The sequence below is a fragment of the Chiloscyllium plagiosum genome, unplaced genomic scaffold, assembly GCF_037043375.1.
Source record: "Chiloscyllium plagiosum isolate Xiang-an unplaced genomic scaffold, Cpla_swu_hap1 HiC_scaffold_27, whole genome shotgun sequence".
Classification (NCBI taxonomy): domain Eukaryota; kingdom Metazoa; phylum Chordata; class Chondrichthyes; order Orectolobiformes; family Hemiscylliidae; genus Chiloscyllium; species Chiloscyllium plagiosum.
Window position 1 is genome coordinate 34,682,555 of NW_028270165.1, and position 12,103 is coordinate 34,694,657.

The 12,103-nt window shown below is 48.3% G+C and overlaps 1 protein-coding gene across 1 annotated transcript in view; it reads left to right on the top strand.

Moving 5' to 3' along the window:
- Window positions 1-11,016, top strand: part of LOC148143556 (uncharacterized) — a 188,550-nt gene extending 177,534 nt beyond the window's left edge. The window contains exon 5 of the mRNA XM_087975239.1: window positions 9,617-11,016. Coding sequence (XP_087831365.1) covers window positions 9,617-10,066 — 450 coding nt within the window. The 3' untranslated portion in view covers window positions 10,067-11,016. The remainder of the gene's footprint in view (window positions 1-9,616) is intronic.
- Window positions 11,017-12,103: the final 1,087 nt, after the last annotated feature.

Genomic DNA, 12,103 nt, shown 5'->3' on the forward strand with positions numbered 1-12,103 from the left:
AGTCTCTCCTTCCAAAAGAACACGCAAAGACGGGACCCTCCGGGTCCGTCTTAACACTCCCCAATATAGAGGAGGCCACACCGGCTGCAGCGGATGCAGTAGATGATGTGGGTGGAGGTGCAGGTGAATCTGTGGCGGATATGGAAGTTTCCTTTGGGACCTTGGAGGGAAGTGAGGGGGGAGGTGTGGGCGCAAGTGTTGCACCTCCTGCGGTTGCAAGGGAAGGTGCCGGGATATTTCCCTCCCCTCCCCTATCAGCTTTCCGTAGAGACCACTCCCTCCGCGACTCCCTTGTCAGATCCACACCCCCCACCGACCCAACCTCCACCCCCGGCACCTTCCCTTGCAACCACAGGAGGTGCAACACTTGCGCCCACACCTCCCCCCTCACTTCTCTCCAAGGCCCCAAAGGAAACTTCCATATCCGCCACAGATTCACCTGCACCTCCACCCACATCATCTACTGCATCCGCTGCAGCCGGTGTGGCCTCCTCTATATTGGGGAGACAGGCCGCCTACTTGCGGAGCGATTCAGAGAGCACCTCTGGGCCACCCGGACGAACCAACCCAACCACCCTGTAGCACAGCATTTCAACTCCCCCTCCCACTCCACCGAGGATATGCAGGTCATTGGACTCATCCACCGCCAAACCACAACAACCCGACGGTCGGAGGAGGAGGGTCTTATCTTCCGACTGGGAACCCTCCAACCGCAGGGGATGAACTTGGACTTCACCAGTTTCTTCATCCCGCCTCCCCCCACCTTGTCTCAGCCGGATCCCTCCAGCCCGGCACCGCCTTCCTGACCTGCAGTCGTCTTCTTGACCTCTCCGCCTCCATCCTACTCCGACCTATCACCCTCACCTTGACCTCTTTCCACCTATCACATTTCCAACGCCCCTCCTCCAAGTCCCTCCTCCCTACCTTTTATCTTCTCCTGCTGAACACTCTCTGCTCATTCCTGAAGAAGGGCCTGTGCCCGAAACGTCGAATCTCCTGTTCCCTGGATGCTGCCTGACCTGCTGTGCTGTTCCAGCAATAAAGTTTCAACTCCTGCCATTCAGAACAGCCCTATTGTCTGAATCCGAGACGTCGATTTTCCTGCTCCTCGGATGCTGCCTGACCTGCTGTGCTTTTCCAGCACCACTCTAATCTTGACCCATGAGCTTCTGAAGCTGCTGCTGCTTCTCTCTCTCTTTCTCTCTCTCTCTCTCTCTCTGAATGAAGACTGAGATTCATCCAAGACTGTAATTTCCTTCCTCTGTCCAACAGCACTCTCTTCTCTCACTGCCTTTTCTATTTCTTTTATTTTCATGCTGGGATCCAATTGTTGACTTGCAGCAACTGAAAAGAAAGGGAGTGAATCCAGAAAGAGGACAGACTCGGGAAAAACTGGTCCAGGTCTGTGCCTCAAACACCTAAAAACTGAAGTACCACCGTGTGAAGTTATCGCCTTTGCTGTGGAAACAACAAAGCAGAAATGAGGTGTATTGTTTAAATGGTGATATATTGGGAAGTGGAGAAAGTGAGGACTGCAAATGCTGGAGATCAGAGTCAAAATGTGTGGTGCTGGAAAAGCACAGCAGGTCAGACAGCATCCGAGGAGTAGGATAGTTGACGTTTCGGGTAAGAGCCCTTCATCAGGAACGATGTGTGGATGGACAAAGGAGCCTCAGCCTCCTGCTACACCAGTCAATGACAGTTGTCAGACAGGTGCAGCAAGCGATCAGCAAGGCAAGTGGTATATGAGCAAGAGGAATTGAATTTAGAAGTGGGGGTGTCTTCCTGCAGTTCGGGGGTCATGGAATATATTCAAGGCTGAGTTCATATCATTTTTGAACAACAGAGAAGTGGATGGTTATTGGGGAAGGCAAGAAAATAGTTTTAAGGCTAGTACAGAACAGTGACAGTCATACAGCATAGAAACACACCCTTCTATCCATACTGACTATATTCACAAATTAAACTAATCCCACCTGTCTGTGTTTGGCCCACATCCCTCCGTACCTTTCCTATTCATGTACTTATCCAAACATCTTTTAAATGTTACTGTACCTGCATCTTCCACTTCCTCTAGACATTCATTCCACACACAAACTACTCTTTTTTTTTTAAAAAAAAAGGTGCTCCTCAGGTCTTTAAAATCGTTCTACTCTCTCCTTAAACGTTTGCTCCCCAATCTTGAAATGACACCTGCCATTCACCTCACCTATACCCCTCATGATCTTTTAAACCTCTCTAAGGTCACCTTTTAACGTCCAATGCTCCAGTGAACAAAGTCCCAGCCTCTGCTCGATTGTAGGGAGATCCATATCCATTTGTGATCTGTTTAATGGTGGTGCAGGCTTAAAAGACCAAATGGTCGACTCCTGTTCCCAATTCTCTGTGTCCTGGACATAAGACATAGGAGCAGAAAGTAGGCTATCAGGTCTGCTCATACAATTCAATCGTGGCTGATAAGTTTCTGAGCCTCATTCTGCTACTTTCTCCATGTAACCCTTGATCCCCTTGATACTCAAGAACCTAACTATCTCGGTCTTAGATATCCTCCGTGACCTGGCCTTTGCAGCCTTCTGTGCCAATGAATTCCATAGATTCACCACTCTCTGACTGAAGAGGTTTCTCCTTATCTCCATTCTGAAAGGTCATCCCTTTACTCTAAAGCTGTGCCCTCAGGTTTTAGTTTCTCCTACCAATGGAAACATCTATCCAACATCCACTCTATCCAGGCTGTTCAGTATTATGTATGTTTAGATCTCCCCTGTGTGTGGGCCTATTAATCAGCATAAGCCAGACCCTTCAGGATGAGGTACAGCAAGGATTAGGTTCAGCAAATTGAAAATGGAGGGAGAGCGTGTAGGATGGAGATATTCAGTTTCTAGAGAATGAGAGAGGAATTAAATTAGAATTGATCGGGTGGGCTGAAGGGCAGTGGCAGATAGAGTTGAATTTGCAGAAATGTGATGTGTTGTATTTTGGTCAAGAAATGCAGGCAGGACTTAACACAGTGAAGGGGAGTGTTGCAGAACAAAGAGACCTTGAAGTACAGGTAAGTGGAGACGCAGGTAGACAGGATAGTGAAGATGATGTTTGGTATGCTTTCCTCTATTGGTCAGAGCATTGAGTGAACGAGTTGGGAGGTCATGTTGCGGCTGCACAGGACCTTGGTTAGGCCACTTTTGGAATATTGTGTGTAATTCTGGTCTCCATCCTATGGAAGGATGTTGTGAAACTTAAAAGGGTTTGGAAAAGGTTTATAAAGCTGGTGCCAGAGTTGGAGGGTTTGAGGGAGATACTGAATAGGCTGGGGCTGTTTTCCCTGTAGTGTCGGAGGCTCAGGGGTGACATTTTATAAGGGGCATGGATAGGGGTGAATAGCCAAGGTCGTTTCCTTAGGGTAGGGGAGTCCTAACCTAAGGTAGGACTCCCCTACCCTAGAGGGCAGATGTTTGAAGTGAGAGGGCAAAGATTTAAAAGGGACCTGAGGGGTCACTTTTTCACGTAGAGCGTTTTGCATGTATGGAACGAGCTGCCAGAGGAAGTGGTGGAGCCTGGTACCATTACAATATTTAACAAGCATCTGGATGGGTACATGAAGAGGCAGCGTTTCGAGGGATATGGGCCAAATGCTGGCAAATGGAAATAGATTAATTTTGGATATATGGTTTGCATGGACAAGTTGGGTGGAAGGGTCTGTTTCTGTGGTGTCTGACTATAGTTGTTTTCGGTGAAAGCAGAAGAGTGGTTGTGAAGACGGGACTTTCAGAGCAGCTTTCAAAAATGTTTGGCCCTTACTGGGACCGGAAGAAGTTACAATGAAATCTTTCATTTGGGAGACAGCAAGCAACTAAGTGAGTACATCTGGGATTTTGGTGAAAACTGGGAATTTGTTGCACTGTGGGGATGAAGAATGTCCATTTTCTCTCTCTCTCTCTCTCTCTCTCTCACCACCCCACCTCTGACCCCTGTCCAGTCCATCACCCCACCCTCTCGCTATTCATTCTCTCTCTCACCCCCCCCCCCCCACCTTCTGCTTCTTGTCCTTTCTCTTCCCACCAATTGCCCCCATCCATTCTCTCTCTCTCCCCACACTCTGCAGTCCCCCATTCGGTCTCTGCTCATACTCTGGACCCCACTCCATTCTCACTCACTCCTCCACAACACACTATCCCCCCATTCTCTCCCCCGGCCCCCATCACATTCTGTCCCTGTTCCACCAGTCTTTCTCTACCCCACACCCTCTGCCCCCTGTCCATTTTCTCTCTCTCTTTCACTCTCTCTCTCCCTACCCCCCAACATTCTCTTTTTTTCTCCTGTCCAATCTCCTCCATCAGCCCCTGTCCATTCCTCCAACCAGCCTCAATGCCCCCTGTCCAATTCCTCCTGCGACCCTCAGTGTCTCTTGTCCATTTCCTCCGGCCACCCACAGTGCCCCCTGACCATGCAGTTTGCCCCCTGTCCATTCCCCCCACCACCCACAGTGCCCCCCGACACCAACAGCACCCCTTGTCCATCCCCTCCATCACCCACATCAGCCCCTGTCCATTCCTCCAACCAGCCACAGAACCCCCTATCCATTCTCTCCCCCCACCCCCCCCCCCCACCACCTACAGTGTCTGTTGTCAATTTCCTCTGGCCACCCACAGTGCTCCCTGTGCATTCCACACCGGCCACCCACAGTGCCCCGTCCACTCCTTCTCTCCCCCCCCCCCCCCCCCCCCAATCTACAGTACCCCTGTCCATTCTCCCCGCCACACACTGCACGCCCTGCCCAGTCCCCCTCGCCACCCACAGCACCGGCTGTCAAACCCACACCGCCACCCATAGTACCCCCTGTCCATTCCCCCCATCATCCATAGCTTCACCCCATCCATTCACCCCGCCAACCACAAGTCCCCCATCCATTCCCCCTGCCACCCAGAGCGCCCCCTGTCCATTCCTCCAGACAGCCTCAGTGCCCCCTGTCCATTCTCCCCGCCACCCACTGTGCCCCCGTCCATTCTCCCATGGACTATAACCTGGTGTTGTGTGATTTAAAACCATATTCAGAAACATCTGAAAGCACGTACTACTTTTTTTAAAAAGAGCTGCTGAAATCTTTCTGAAACTTTCATTGAAGTCTGCGCAGTTAGGCTACAGCCCCTATAAGGGTTGAATGGCCTTTACGTAGTCTCGTGAAATTGGTTCCAACTATGTAGAAATAGAGTTGTCGAGCACGTACACAAAGACTTTCAGTCCAGGCTGACCAGATATCCTAATTTAATCTAGTGACCCATTTGCAAGCATTTGGCCCATATCCTTCTAAACCCTTCCTTTTCATATGCTGGAGATCAGAGCTTAAAAATGTGTTGCTGGAAAAGCGCAGCAGGTCAGGCAGCATCAAAGGAACAGGAGAATCGACGTTTCGGGCATAAGCCCTTCTTCAGGAATCCTCATTCCAAACACACACCACCCTCTGTTTAAAAAGTTGCCCCTTAGCTCCCTAATAAATCTTTTCCCACTCATCCTAAATCTATGCCCTCAAGTTCTGGACTCGCTCCCACTACCCTGGGGAAAAGGCATAAAAAAGTTGAATAGCCAGACAATGCAAAAGGAATAAAATCTTAAGCCACAGGAAAAAATGTGATTCTACCCTTTTTTTTCGATTTGCATTTGGACCCTTAAAAGCTGTCAGTAATAACGGCATCTCCCCAGAGCATACTGCGCATGCTCATCGGTGTCAGTAAGGCGCATCGCATATTTGCCGGTGTCAGCAAATCACAGCGCATGTTCTTTGCTGTCCGCCGAAAAAGCGCGCGACCTACTTTGACGAACCAATAGAATGCCAAGGAGGACCGGAAGAAGACCGGTACTCCTGCCAATCAGAGCCCCCATGTTATCTGAATGCGGAAGGTGCACCATGAATTTCAGGACCTGCTGCTGATTCTCTGCCTCTGAATGAAGATTCACCTTCACGCCGGACTGCAACTTCTTTCCTCTGTCCAACTTCTGTGAGTGCGGCACTCTCTTTTCCCACCACCGTTTTCCACTTATTTTTAACATTGGGGTCAAGGGCTCTCCCCAAGGGGGTGCTGCGGAGAGCCCTTGACCCCAACATTAGTGACGTGGGGATAGTGAAGTGGGGATAGGTGAAGACAGGTAGAGGGTAGGACCTGGTTGATCAATGGGAGGAAGGAATCTGGTTGGCAGGGAGGGGGAGGAGCTGGGACAGGAAGGGAGGTTACTTGAAATTGGAGAACTCAATGTTGAGTCCTCTGAGCTGTAGGCTACCCAGGCAGAAGATGAGGAGGTGTTCCTCCAATTTGCGGTTTGCTTCATTGTGGTAATGGTGAAGGCCTAAGATGGTCATGTCAGAAAGGGCGTGGGAAAGGAAATTGAAATGGACGGTGACTGGGAGGTCCAGTCGGCCTCTGCAGACCCAGCTGTGATGCTCAGCGAACCATTTCCCAAGTTTACACTCGGTCTCCCCGATGTAGAGAAGACTACAGTTGGCAAACACATGGCAAGTGCAGTACCATAATATGAAGTTATAGCCTTTGCTTTGGGGGGAAAAAGCAGAAAAGGTGTGGTGTTTAAATGGTGATATATTGGGATGTGGAGAAAGTGAGAACTGGAGATCAGAGTCGGAAAGTCTGGCAATGAAAAGCACAGCAGGTCAAGCAGCATCCGAGCAGTAGGACAGTCGAAGTTTCGGGCATGAGCCCTTCAGGAATGATGCGTGGATGTTCAGAGGGGCATCAGCATCCTTCTGTGCCAGTTGTCAGACAGGTGCAGCAGGCAATGAGCAAGGCGAGTGGCGTGTTAGCAAGAGGAATTGAGTTCAGAAGTGGGGATGTCTTCCTGCAGTTAGGGTATCATTTAATAAATTCAAGGCTGAGTTAATCTGATGTTTGAACAAGAAAGAAGTGGGCGTTTATGGAGGAAGGCAAGAAAATGGTTTTAAGACCAGTTTAGAACAGTTCCAGAGTCAGACAACACAGAAACAGACCCTTCAGTCCAACTACACCATGCTGACTGTGTTCACAAACAAAACTAGTCCCACCTGTGTGTGTTTGGCCCATATCCCTCTGAACCTTTCCTATTCATGTACTTATCCAAATGTCTTTTAAACATTGTAACTGTACCTGCATCCACCACCGTGTCTGGACATTGATTCCATGCACAAACTACTCTCAAAAGAAAAGGTGCTACTCCAGTTTTTTGAAAATCTTTCTCCACTCATCTTCCTCATTTGCTCTCTAATCTTGAAATCCCCATCCTAGGAAAAGGACACCTGGGGTTCACCTCATCTACCCTACTCATGATTTTAGGGAGAGGCTGAATAGTCCAGGGACATTTTCCATGGAGCATCAGAGGCTGAGGGGTAAACATATAGGCCTTTGTAATGGGCATGGTGAGGAGGGAAAACCTAAGGTCTTTTCCCCCAGGGTAGGGGAGTTCAAGAAAACTAGAAGGCATATGTTTGAGGTGAGAGCAGAATGATTTAACAGGGGTCTGAGGGGCAACCTTTTCACACAGAGGGTGGTGCATGTATGGCACGAACTGCCGGAGGAAGTGGTGGAGATTGACACAATTACAACATTTAAAAGGCATGTGGACGTCTGTCTGTTCTCAGCTCTGCTGGATTTCTGTTGAAGCTTTGACCCCCCCCCTCTGCCTTTTACACCTTCTGGGACAATAAAAAATTCAGTCAATCAACACCCAACCCACAATCTCCCAGCCTGTCAACCATCCAGGGACTGTGCAGTCACAGCAGGGAATCAAACAAGAAAAATGAAACAACATTAGAAACAAATTGGTGCTCGTGTTTAATGTTTATTCATTAGAAAGTAAACCAGAAATGGGGCTCTCCCAGGATTCGTGTGGTGCCCTACTTGAGGAATTCTTTCTCTCTTACATCGAACTGTTAGTATGCAGCTCTGATTTACAACAATAGTTACATCAACAGGACTAAAGCATCTGTTATCAAATTGGCAGTGATGTACAGCACGGAAATAGAGTTTTTCTCTCTCATGCACACACGCACATACAAGTCCATGGGGGTGAATTTATATTTGCAGAATGATATTTGCAGATACATTCTATTTTGCTCAAAAAATACACAATCTGCAGGCAGTCAATCCATGTAATATATTGTAAATTCCTGTTTGGAAATAGAACCAGTCTGACTCAAGATTGGGGTACAGACAGACTCTGACCTCACACCTTTAATGCATTGTCTGAGCTGAGATGTCACCTCTTGTTATAAAACCTTGTTATCTTGATAAGGTGCCTTGCAGGAAGTTCTGGGATTTACATGTTAATGATGGCTGCAACCCATTCTAGAAGATGAAAGACTTAACAATCCAGGTTTGTTCAATATATCATTTCAGTGGCAGGACACTTTTTTTTTCTATGTGTCTTATGATTTTATTTTCCGCAACCACCTGATGAAGGATCAGTGCTCCGAAAGCTAGTCCTTCCAAATAAATGTGTTGGACTATAACCTGGTGGTGTGTGTTTTTTCAACTTTGACCAGATGCGGGTGGATTGACCATGCTAAATTACCCACGGTGCCCAGGGATGTGCAGGTTAGGTGTATTAGTCAGGGTTAAATGTAGAGCAATAGGGGTAAGGGAATGGCTGTGGGTGGGTTACCCTTCAGAGGATCGGTTTGGACTTGTTGGGCCGAGTGGCCTGCTTCCACACTGTGGGGATTCTCTGAAGGGAAGGGATTTTTGCAAACACACTTTTCTTTTGCTTTACAAAATCAGACCTGCTCACTCTCAGCAGTATCCCAGTGTTAGGAAAGATATTAACTTTCAGGTGGAGTTATCCAAAATTCAGAGAGATGTCTGTCTTGATGTTTTTGCTTTTCTGCCCTTGTAAGGTCCTGAATCAGCACCTTCAGGAGAATTAGTAGAGGAGAGGGAGAGATGGTGCTTTCAATTTTGTGGAACAACAAAAGAAAGGAATATTCCACAAAGTAGAATTGCTTGTTCTGAATTTCTACCCTGCACTGACAGTGATGACCTTTGTAATTTGTTTTTAACAGTGTATTTGAAGATCTGAAGCTTCAAAATCAACAGATGAAGGGCTTATGCCCGAAACGTTGACTCTCCTGCTCCTCGGATGCTGCCTGACCTGTTGTGCTTTTCCAGTGCCACACTTTTCGACTCTGACTGTCCAGCGTCTGCAGTTCTCACTTTGACGTCAATGTCTGACAGTCACTCAATCTATCAGGACTGCAACGGTTTTCAACCATGATTCTGTGAGAAGGAGCAAAGCTTTTTGGTTCCTGTTTAGTACGTTTTCAGCATCAGTGGGATTGGATGAGAGACCCTACTGTTGCTGCGCTCTGAGTGTGGAGCCTGAAACAGTTGTACGGCCTGGGAAGAGGAATTCACGGTGGGGAGGGGCTCCACACGTATTTGTGTGTAACTGAAGCTCCGTCATGGAGAAACCAGAGGAATCCAGCCCCGTGGAGAAACTATGGAAGTGTGGCGACTGCGGGAAAAGCTTCCGTGTCCCGAGTGTCCTGGAGACTCATCAGCGCAGTCACACTGGGGAAAGCCCGTTCCCCTGTCCCGTCTGCGGGAAGGGCTTCAGCACTTCCTCCACTCTGCTAACCCACCAGCGGATCCACACGGGGGAGAGGCCCTTCAGCTGCGCCGAGTGTGGGAATTCTCTTACCCAGGCCTCTGTCCTGCTAACCCACCGGCGGATCCACACGGGAGAGAGGCCCTTCAGCTGCCCCGAGTGTGGGAAGGCCTTCAGCAATTCCTCCAACAGGCTGAAACACCAGCGGGTCCACACGGGGGAGAGGCCCTTCAGCTGCCCAGTGTGCAGGAAGGCCTTCAGCGATTCCTCCACCCTACTGAGGCACCAGCGGGTCCACACGGGGGCGAGGCCCTTCAGCTGTTCCGAGTGCAGGAAGAGATTTACCCAGGCCTCCAATTTGCTGACCCATCTGCGGGGACACACGGGGGAGAGGCCCTTCAGCTGCCCCCTGTGCGGGAAGGGCTACACACGCTCTACCAACCTCCGGAGGCACCAGCGAGTTCACATACCATCGCAGGGGGATTGAAGGAGCGACGGCTGAGTGCCGTTATCGACTGGACTGTCAACCCAGTTCCGGGGGCTCCCGGGTTTGAATCCCACTGCAGCAGATGGTGCGATACGGGGTATGGGTTGAAATTGCCGAGTGAGGCAATACTTCCTCCGAGTTAAGGCTGTACCAAGGATCCAATTACAAAGGGATAACTTGGTGGTGACCAATAGTAAAAAAAGTGAGGTGGGTTGGGGGGTGGTGGGGTAGCGTGTGCGTTTTGACCTTGAGCTGTTTAAAAAGCAGCTACGTTTTCTCTGCCTTTTTGCTGAGGGGGTTTGAAGCTGTAACAAAGTTGGATCTCAATAAAGGTTACCTGAATTTACCCCTTGGCTCAGACTCTTATTGAAAGCTTTGAGCTCCAAGAGGTTTTTGTTTTAAAGCTGCTCATTTCTTTCAGCCTCCTGCACTAAGCTTCCAATGTCGTGTATCAGGTGGAGTGGTGAATGAGCAGCCTGTTTTGTTAGAAATTGTAAATTTTTCCAGGAGTGCAGAGTGTGTCATTTCATCGGCGTCGTAAAGTTTACTGGCAGCATCGGGAGGTGTGGCTGTGTTCACTAGAAATGATGTGGAGGAGCCGGTGGTGGACTGGCCTGGATGAAGTTAAAAATCACACAACACCAGGTTATAGTCCAACAGGTTTATTTGGAAGCACGAGCTTTCAGAGCACTGCTCCTTCATCGGGTAGCTGTGGCGCATGATCATTAGATTCAGATTTTATAGCAGAAGATCACAGTGTCATGCAACTGATAGGGTGTATTGAACGAACCAAGATTGCTGTTAAGTCTTTCACCTTTTAGAATGTGTTGCAGGTTTCAGTTCATTAACATGTAAATCCCAGAACATCTTATAATTCACGTACTCAAGATGACTTAAGCTTTTTTTAAAAAAAAAGTGACAACTCAGCCTCGATAAAGGTGTGAGGTTCAAGTCTGTCAATGTCCCAATTTTGAATCAAACTGGTTCTATTTCCAAAGTAGGAATTTATAAAATATTATATGGATTGACTGCCTACAGACTGTGCACTTTTTGAGCTAAATTGAATGTATCTGCAAACATAATTCTGCCAATACAAATTTGCCCAAGAGGTGATCTGTGGATGTGAGTTTGTGCTTGAGAGTGCACGTAAGAGTGTATGCATGCTTGGTAAAGTGAGAGTGTGATGGCGCATATGCCTGAGAGTCTGTTGGGGGGGGCGTATGTGTAGGTGTCTGAAAGAACACGTGTGTATGAGTGAGGTATGAATAAAAGTGAGGGCTTGCGTTTTGCTAAAACAAGGAAGGGCGGGACTTGTACAGTTAATGGTAGGGCCCTGTGTCATGCTGTAAAAGAGAGACATGGTGGGGTTCAGGTACACAGTTCTTTGAAAGTTGCATCGCTGCTAGACAGGGTGGTCAAGAAGGCATTAAGCATACTTGCCTTCATTGTTCCCCCCACTGCGTATAGGGGTTGGGGCATCATGTTGAGGTTGTACAGGGATGTTGGTGAGGCCACTTTCAGAGTACTGAGTATGGTTCTGGTGGCCCTGTAATAGGAAGAATAAGATTTACCAGGATGTTGCCAGGACTGGAGGGTTTGAGTTATAATGAGAGGCTGGGACTTTTTTAACTGGAGCACAGGAGGTTGGGGGGTGACATTATTGAGATTGATAAAATCATGAGGAGTGGAGGCTCTTCCTTAGCGTAGGGGAGCTCAAGACTCGGGGGCATACTTCTTTAAAGTGAGAGGAGAGAGATTTAAAAGGAACCTGAGGGTCAAGGTTTTGGCAGGGTGATTTGTGTGGGGAATGAACTTGCTGAGGATGTGGTAGATGCAGGTATATTTAAAAAGTTTAAATAACATTTGGATGGGTACATGAATAGAAAGGTTTAGAGGGATATGGGCCAAACGCAGGCAAGTGGGACTAACTTAGTTTGGGAACTCTGGTTGCCATGGATGAGTTAGACCGAAGGGTCTGTTTCTGTGCAGTATACCTCTCTGAACCAGAAGTGATCTTATTGAAACCAGTAGAATTCT